General features: G+C 38.5%; 1 protein-coding gene across 1 annotated transcript in view; it reads left to right on the top strand.

The window, feature by feature from the left end:
• The first annotated feature begins 2,724 nt into the window (after window positions 1–2,724).
• Window positions 2,725–9,487, top strand: part of mfsd2ab (MFSD2 lysolipid transporter A, lysophospholipid b) — a 31,100-nt gene continuing 24,337 nt past the window's right edge. The window contains exons 1-3 of the mRNA XM_073858086.1: window positions 2,725–2,995; window positions 5,589–5,714; window positions 7,085–7,209. Of these exons, the coding sequence (XP_073714187.1) occupies window positions 2,906–2,995; window positions 5,589–5,714; window positions 7,085–7,209 (341 nt within the window). The 5' untranslated portion in view covers window positions 2,725–2,905. The remainder of the gene's footprint in view (window positions 2,996–5,588; window positions 5,715–7,084; window positions 7,210–9,487) is intronic.

Here is a 9,487-nt window from a genome sequence, read left to right as displayed (position 1 = left end):
CACATTTTCTAGGTTGATAGAAGCACCGGGGACCCAATTATAGCACTCAAACATGGAAAAAGTCAGATTTTTGTGATATGTCTTCTTCTTCTTCAAAAAAATGTATGATAAGAGCCAAAGCCAAAGAGCGTTTCTTTGTGCCCCACTCTCCCCTACTACGCTCTGCACTTTTAGGATTTAATGACATAGGTATTGAAGCAAGGAGTAAAACGCAAAACTGTCGGTATCAGATGATGTTATCCTAAATGACCAAATAACGGTATCGGCACAAACATTTTTATTGGTGCATCCATACAATACAGAGACTGTTTTAAAATGTTTGAAAATATACATTCAGTGAAATTCACCTAAACCTTTAGCTATATTGTATTTTGCATCTAATTTTAAATTTAAATAAACCTGATGAGCAAAACTATGCAAGGTGCCTGTACTTCAAAGCTATTACCACAGTGGTAACAATGTTCACATATACACACACAAAAGATACTCTGGCTTACTTGTGATTTTCCATAACACCTGTAGTTATGTATAGCACTGAGTCTTGCTCTCTTAACACAGGAACATTGGTTATTATGATCTTGACCAGTGCCCCCCGTATGTGAACAACAAAGTCATGTGAGCTGACGGAAAGAATGGTAGGAGTGACAGGAGGACTACTTCATCATGCATCACATGGAAATGAATTACAAGAAGTGAACGCTACAGAAAAATCACTAGTGGAACAATGGTTAAAGTCATTGGTTTCTTTATTATGAAACGCTGTCATGATTATAATAATAAGACATTGCATTCCTAACAAGAAGGAATGAGTCAATGTCATGTCAGGTTATTTCAGGAATTCTGGTTCAGTATTTGCTTTATGTGCTTATGTAAACAAGAGCAATGCGATATCTGAGATAGACTTTGAAATTTGTCATATTATTCCAGACAGGTAAATAAACGGTAGATAAAGATCGTGTCTTTAAAATAATAACAAAGGCTTTCACTGAATAAAATCACTATATGCCTCAACAGCATATTGGATCCGTGCTGATTCGGTCTTAAAGTTACATAGCCTTATAAATCTGCTTATGTTTGTGTTATGAATGTGAATTAAACAACAGAGGACAAAGAGAAAATCATTTATGTAGCTTTAAAAAAAATAACTATATTTAATTTATACAATTACAATGATACAATTGTAAATAAAAGGAAAATGTACAGGTTGAGAATAACATGAAAATAAGTAAATAACTTGTGACAGAATTGTCTTTATTTGGGTGTGCTCAAAAAAGTTGAACCAACTTGTGACGTTGGACCACAAGTCACACGGGTATATAGCAATAGCCAACAGTACGTTGTATGGGTCAATCTATTTTTTCACCCTCAGATTCCAGATTTTTAAATAGTTGTATCTCGGCCAAATTTTGTCCTATAGATCAATTGAAAGTTTATTTATTTAGCTTTTAGATGATGATTTCAAAAAATTGATGCATAAGATGGTTTACTTGACAGGTAACCTAACTGAAATACAGAAATAGAGAATGATAGTGTCCTATGCTATAAAGATAAACAATAAGGCCTAACTGTCTAACACTGTACCATACAACCCAATAGACTTTTATCTTATCTTCTGTAAACACACATAGATTAGCATGTAAACTTGAACACTCTTAGTGCGTGTGTGTGTTTTTAATGTGACGTTAGGGAACGCCCCTTGTTTACATTTACATTTGCATGTTTGTCTATGTTGTACATTATATCGTTGTATGTAAACAGCAGTACACACATGGCAAATTACTAGCACCCAATGACGGCCATTTCACTGAGATTTAATGAAATTATACATAAAATAAGCCCATACATCTATGTCCCCCCAAAATAGTGTTGCTGAAATTACTATGTACATGCAAAAATATCTGAAAACATTAATTGTCATCTTATGTCAATGGGCCTTTATTATGGCCAATAATAGAGTAAGTAAACAATTTTCACATTATAAACAATAGCAAGAAAATCACTTATATATAAAATAAAATTGAAAAATAAAAAACAAATAAAAATATAAAGTAATTCATAACACAACACATAATAAACATAAAATAATAATTAAATCAGATAATTATATAAATAATAAATAAAAGAAACAAAACTTAACATATAGTACTTTTGCTTTCATAATTTGTCAGAATGCGCGAGCAACCAAGAGGCAGAATGAAGAGACGTGCCTTGTATTGTAGACAAGTAGCGGTGTCTGTAAGTCAAAATGCAAAGGAGTTGTTGCATGGTTAATTGTACCAACAGAGTCAGTGCTGGGTGCCTGATGTTAACATACCAGTAGATGCGACTATTACGTTACTAGCATTATAATTCATACATGTATCACAGTAACACTGCAAAAATAAAGACAGAAAAACAGATCCAACTAAAATCAAATTTTATTTATACACAAACAATAAAGAACGCTTCAATAATTAAGGTTGTTGCAGTAGCGGACTCTCACCAATCGTGCTTTCTGCCTCCTGGATGCGCGCGCACCCTGTAATGTTTGTAGACAGGTGTCATGAGCAATTCAGTCCCCCTGGCATTATATGACGCATTTCAGCGTGCTGACGTCATATGGTACCAGCCCACTTCTAGGCATAGGTTGCGAAAATCATACGAGCTGAGGAGGAGGAGGAGGGGTGTAACCGTGTAACAAGAATGAATGAGTCGCTTTTGGGGAGTGTCCAGCAGCGCTTCAATTACTACACCCGGCAGATCCACGAGTCGTTAGAAACACAGGTTGATTCCAAGGAAACGGTTTAATCTAGCATCAATACCAGCGTTTACTGAGAAGCTATATAATTACATCATCATCATTATTCCGTTTTTGTGCACTTAAGAAGGGTGTACGCGATTTTATCCTAAAATCCTCCGGAACGACATGGCAAAAGGAGAGGGCGCAGATCAGTTCTCTAATGCGAGTCTCCTACAAAAACCCAGCACAGATGATGGGATCAAACTAGCAACAAAGGTGAGATGTTCAAAACGATTTATGGCCTGATTCAGTCATGATTTTTCTAGTATGCCTGTTTTAATCCATATGGAGCAGCCGCATTAACTCGCATTGTAGGATCGGCGGGTGCGACCGACGTGTCACCGTCTGGAGCGTGCGCACGCCTTTACCTTACTGTGCTGATAAAAAATGACAACGCTTACATTATATTTAACGAAAATACGCAATTTCACGCTACGGTCGAATAATTGAGTGTAACCACCGTACGGATTGTCCGTTAAATGACGAAATTTCAAAGTAACGAATTTTGCCGCGTCGCACGATAATCTGCGTGTCAGAATTTGAATGGGAGCCGCTCGCTGACTGATTTACTGCTGCTTTCTGTCAGTTTCTCTACGCAGTTTGTGATTTCGTTAAAATGTAACGTAACGTTTAAATGTAATAAAGTTATGTATACATGTGGGCATAAACGAACAAATTGTTGTACTTCGTGGTTTTAAAAAGGCGATTATTTTTGTATGCGAGACGTTTTCGCTTTCATAAACTCAGTAGCTCAACTCAATATTCCTGGTAAACCGAAAGCATTCGTTTTACCAACCGCACAAAGTCTTGGTGTGGTTGTGTTTATATTTAGGATAATGTTAGGTGTAAATATTTGGGTCTGTAACAAACCTCCCATGCATTGGCATTGCCACATCATCAGTATAGGATGCATGGATAATGTTTGGATGCCTGTGGTCAGTAGGAGCTTTATGGGAGTGTTTTTTTACTTTGATTTTACAGCTGAATGAGCCGTAGAAACCTTATATTTTCTGTCCTATATCTATTGACCTGTTTGAAACACCATATTAATAGTCTTAGTTTATCTTGACTATGGTAGGATAACATCACGATTATTATGATTCATCTGTTATTTTTAGCAAATGCACCTGTAGGGACTTGCCTAATTGAAAATATTTCCTCGTAAGTGGCTGTAAACTTCTTTCACATCCTAACAAGTGTTTTTGTCTCTGGTTAAGAATTCTTCACTGTATATAAAACAATGGTTTGGTTGCCTCTGCGCTGTTTATGTATTCATTTAGGGGCATCCACAGTACTGTAGTTCATTACATTGATATTGTGAGTACAGATTGACCCAGTGTCCACTAACACAGATGGGCATTGTGAGAATGTCATGTGCGGAAGGGGCAAAAGTCTCAAGGGTAGTCGCTGTGGTCTTTGCATTGCAACTTAAATGGTTTATTTTTGGAGGGTGCATGTGTCCGACACTCAGCTGTTATTATCTAGCACAGAACTGATTGGACATTTACAGTTACCCTATACAGGAAGAAGTATGGGAGTGTACAACTTTGCATGTGATGACTGATGTTTAAGTTTGTGTGCTGACGACAATCACAGTCGATGTTCTTCAGCGGGGTTTCTCACTTGAGGGCGATATCCTGACCCAGATATGAGCATCTGCACAAGTAGTGAGAAATGAGGCTATGTTTGGAGTAGGACCAAACAGCAAGTCAAGAAGAAATCCACCGTATTAGCATAATTGAAACAGAATGAAGACCCAACCCATTTAAACGTCTGGCCATGGTGTGACTGTTTACAAAACAATTAGGTTAATTTAAATTCCAACTGAGACAGTGACTACGTTTACATATTCAGAATAAGGTCACCAATTAGATTACTGCTGACAGCACATGTTTAAAAGTGTTAGTTCACTACAAAATTAAAATTTTATCATACATCACTTACCCCTGTGCCCTTCTAAACCACCAAGTACTTCAATTGTTTTTTAAGAACACATTTTTAGATATTTTTGATGAAAACTGGTAGGCCTGCGACTGTCCCACAGACTGCAGTTTGATTTTCACTAACAAGCCCAGAAAAGAATGAAAGACATTGCCAAAAAGGTCCATGTGCCATCAGTAGTTCAATAATAATATTATGAAGTGACGAGAACACTTTTGTGTGCAAAGAAAACCAAATGAACGATTTTATTCAACAATTTTGTCATTCAGTGCGCATCCACAGCCAGACTTCGGCGCATGCTGCTGACGTGACCTGCTGAGATAGTTGCCAGCGTACAGGCACAGAATAAAGAAAAAAGTAATTTGTGCATTTTTACGGGCTGTTTAAGTATTGTTCACAATGTTTGCATAATGGTTTAAATTTTTTAAAAAAAAGGAAAAAACAAATTCATTTTGGTACCAAATACAGTTTTGGGTGTTTAATTAAAAATTTTTTACGAAAGCTTCAAGTGCTGTTTATTATCTGTCATGCTATACGTGCCAATAAACATCATTAAAGTCATGCTCTCTTGTTAGTCTCCGAAGCTTGTTAAGTATGAGAGAGTCAGCAACATAATCCGAACCAGACTCAAGCTTTCAGAAAAGCTACGATTTTTTCAAAGCTGTTTTATATTATCGCAACGTGATCTAGTAATCTAAGCGACACAATGACAATGTGGGACCAACCAAGCCAATCACAGTGCAGATGGTATAAAGGCTACTAATTGCTATAATTTCTCACAATTTATGTTTTTATGTTTCTTGCAATTTCTGAATTTTCATGGTGCATGATTTAAGATTAGCTCTTGTATTTCTTTTTTTTATAACAGCATGAGCCAAAGAATCGTCTGTCAGTGTGCAACAAGTTGTGCTACGCCATTGGAGGAGCTCCGTACCAGATAACAGGATGTGCAATTGGCTTTTTCCTCCAGATCTATCTACTGGATGTTGCTTTGGTGAGTAGAGATAAACTTCAAAGCAATCCAGCTGCAGTTTTGTAAAGTTTAAGTGAGTTTTGAAACAAATTGAATTTAGATTATTGTTACATTGTGAACATTTGCAACCAAGATTCAATACAAGTAGTTAACCAGGTCATAACCAACGATCAGATTACTTATGTGAAACTAATTGTGACCTTCAGGGGGTATTGGGTTTCTTTACACCCCCTGACTACACAGTCCGAGACAGTATGTACAGCCACAAAGAATGGATTGTGCTGGGAAATGAATAGGTGGACAAAAGTCTCAAGCCATTAACTTTTCAGGTCGCTATTTGTAGTCTTGGCAGGCTTAGTGGGAAGATTAAAGAGCATGAGATTAAAAGCAGGACTGTTCTCATAGATCTCAACATTTATCATGTCACCAAGATCTACACAAGTTGCTAATGTATTTAGTACCACAATTAACAGCCATTGTGCAATCAGCAATGTTGGCAAGTGTTTTTATGGACGTAAAGCAGTTAAATCAGAGCAATTTGCTTGTCAGGTGCTTTAACGATCTTATGTGTCTTAGGGCGCACTCACACTATCCAAACCAAACCGTGCTCGGGCTAGTGACTAGTGTGATCGCTCTGTTCCGCGCCCGGGCGCGGATTGGTTAATCGCGCCGCGGCCGGGTTGCAGAGGTGGGCCGGAGCGCGGTTCACTTGGGCTCAGGCGCGGAAGGCTGTGGTGTGAGAGCAATCGCGCCTGAGCACGATTCAAAAGGTGAAGACGTCAGTTGCGCGACCACTCACCTTCATCTGCCTCCGTAAAAACCTTTTGATGCGAGCAGCGGGGTTACGTGATGTCCGAGCTGCACACGTGACAGATCCACTAAGCAATATGTTGACATGTGAGAGGGCTGTCTATAATCGCGCACCAACCGACTCTGAATAAAAAACACAGACTTATCATTACGGTGGGTTCCAGTGTTAAGAGAGATCTTTACTTCCTGCTTTTTTCAAAACAATCGCGTCTTAATGATGAAAGCGCTAAAAGAGTACAGTGTAAGTGTGAGCACCTGGGGGAGTAGGGAGGGGTGACAATCGTGCTGGGGCATGGTTTGGCTTGGTTTGGATAATGTGAGGGCGCCCCATGTGCTCTTCTTGTCTCTGTTTAAGGTTATCGTTCACATGTAGCATAGCCCTATAAAATGATAGTGAATACTTGAAAAGTTGAGTCATATCTCCAAATGAGGAAGTTGAGAATAGGATATTTTTTCTTTAGCACCAAAATAGATACACAGTACTAATGAAATATGTTTATATGAATATACATGTTTAGTATTTTGTCTTTTTTGCTTTTTAAAAGATTCACATTATAAAGTCATTCTCCTTTTATCTGTAGTTGGATCCATTTTATGCCTCCATCATCCTGTTTGTGGGTCGAGCATGGGATGCCATCACAGACCCCACGGTGGGCTTTCTGGTGAGCCGAAGCCCCTGGACCAGATTTGGACGAATGATGCCCTGGTATGTTTTTTTTTCTTGACTCTGATTTGTTGGATATTCTTCAGTGTAGACTTACACGTCTGAATGATTTCTCCTGGTCTTTTTGTACTTTGGTTCAGATGCATTATTCTCCCAGATCTATGTGACACGAGTCTGAATTGTCTTATTTGAGGATTAAGTTGCCTGTAGAAACTGTCTGCTTGTTTTCTATTGAAAACACAGCACCCTCTTTTGCTTTATAAACTGTTTTCAGAATTAATCTGTCCGGTCCGTCACTTGCTTTGTCTTTTGACCCATTTCTCCATGATTTGGAAATGTCAGGAGGCATAGCCTTCAAGTGAGAGTGCCAAGTGTGTTTGGTGGTGGGCAACCCCCCAGAGTCCTCATAATGGGGTCAAGGGATGTACAAAGAGAAGGAGGGGCTTTCTGGTCCACAGTAGCTTGCAATTGGCCAATTTGCATTTTATTCCAACCAACCAGGGCTGCGTTTCCCAAAAGCCTTGTTGGCTATCTATGGTCGTTGTTACCATTGAATCTATTGGAAATGCCAGATCTTGCGACTATCTGATCTGATTGATAGACCAGGTTGACTAGTAGCACTTTATCAGTGACCTCTTAATCAAAAAGATGAAGGCAAATGTGTGGTCATGAGCGCCAGCACCCACTGTCAAGGTCCTTTAAACCATTTGGTCACAGTAATGGTGGAAATGAAGATGCTTAGAGCATTCTTGAGTGTTTCTGCACACGATAAAGTATTGGGTTCGAAGGTCAAAGTTTCGATTGACCACAGTGGTTTGCTGCTACAAATGCAGCAAAACGATTGGCACAGGACTTAAAAATGCAACTTTGCAGCATTGCTTGCCTTGACTAGCGACTTTTAACCTTGTGCTCACTCGGCTATGATGTAGTAACATTGATGCTTGCGGCAATGGAGAGGTGTAGTTCATAGAAAGCTTCAGTGGTTCCTAATGCAACAATAAAGGGTTACAGGTTTGGTAGGTTTTGTTTGACATTCCAAACAACCAAGTTTTCCACATCACTGTTATCACTTGACATAAAAACTGCACTTCTAGTTAACACGTAGATCTCATAAATATAAACATAAAATTTTTATATGATGGGTATGTTGGTTTAAACATGACGTTGCCTGTGTCTAAGTCATTCCAAGACACATAAGTCCTTATATGAACTCCGAGAAAGGAAGTGCCGGGAATGGGGGATGGAGTTAGGAATGCGTCATTCTATTCTGTCTGAACTCAAGGCACGCAATGGAAACTGGCTGGAATCTGGCAAGAAAGTTTCAAAGACATTGAAGCACAATTAGATGGTTGTATCCTCTTAGAGTGGTTTATTAGATCCCTACGGATGCCTGTTTTTTTGTGGTGATGTCACATGCGAATACACAAGTGTCAGTTAGACAGGGTTGTTGTTATATGGGATTTGTGTAAGAGAGCAATGGGAATATTTCCCAGAAGGTCTTCAGAGAAAAGGTCCATAATCGAATAAAATTGAATTCCATGCTTCCCCTTTCACAATTCCTGGCTACGTGGATTTTTACTACTAATAATAATAATAACCATGTGAGATATGCTATTATAATCCTGGTGAGGAATTCGTTACTAAGGTTAGCAACATGTTTTGATGGCGTCAGTTATAAATGGCCAGCATCTATAAACATTTAACAGAATATTTGCTTAAACCACAATTGGTTTCAGGAAATTGTAAACCAAAAAAATGTGAAGAAAGAAATGAGTCAGAAAGAAGTCCAATCTTCCTTTTTTTCTTGATCGCTGAGATATGTTAAAGCATTGTAACTCAGCCCAAGATAGTATCTTTCATTCCATGATTAACGTCGTTGATACTATATGTTGTGAGTTCGGGAAGAAGACATTCCTGTTTTGTGTGTGTGCGTGTGTCTGAAGCATGCTTTGGGGGGGAAGTATGTATAGGGAATTCTGAGTGGTCCAACCCACAACACACCACTGCTGTGATCCAATCAGAATGAGAGAAGGCAAACCAGCTGAGCATGAAGTCTAAAGGCGGCACGCACTCATTTTTTTTAGGAGCAGTGGGGTTACTGTCGTTCATACGACAGTCACGTGAGATGCATAGTACTGTGTTTGTTACACGTGTACATTTGCTTAACCAAGAAATATGCTTTTTTGGTGATTTAGAAGATAAAATTTATATACATGATAATTTTTATGACTACTTTCATAGATATAAGATTTAGTTGTTTTAATCCATTCAAATAATTTAATACATTAAACCACTGTGAGGTTCAGCATTAATCATGTCA

This window comes from Misgurnus anguillicaudatus, chromosome 20 (assembly GCF_027580225.2).
Source record: "Misgurnus anguillicaudatus chromosome 20, ASM2758022v2, whole genome shotgun sequence".
Lineage (NCBI taxonomy): Eukaryota > Metazoa > Chordata > Actinopteri > Cypriniformes > Cobitidae > Misgurnus > Misgurnus anguillicaudatus.
The sequence above is the reverse complement of the archived record's forward strand: the minus strand, read 5'-3'. Positions and strand labels throughout refer to the sequence as shown.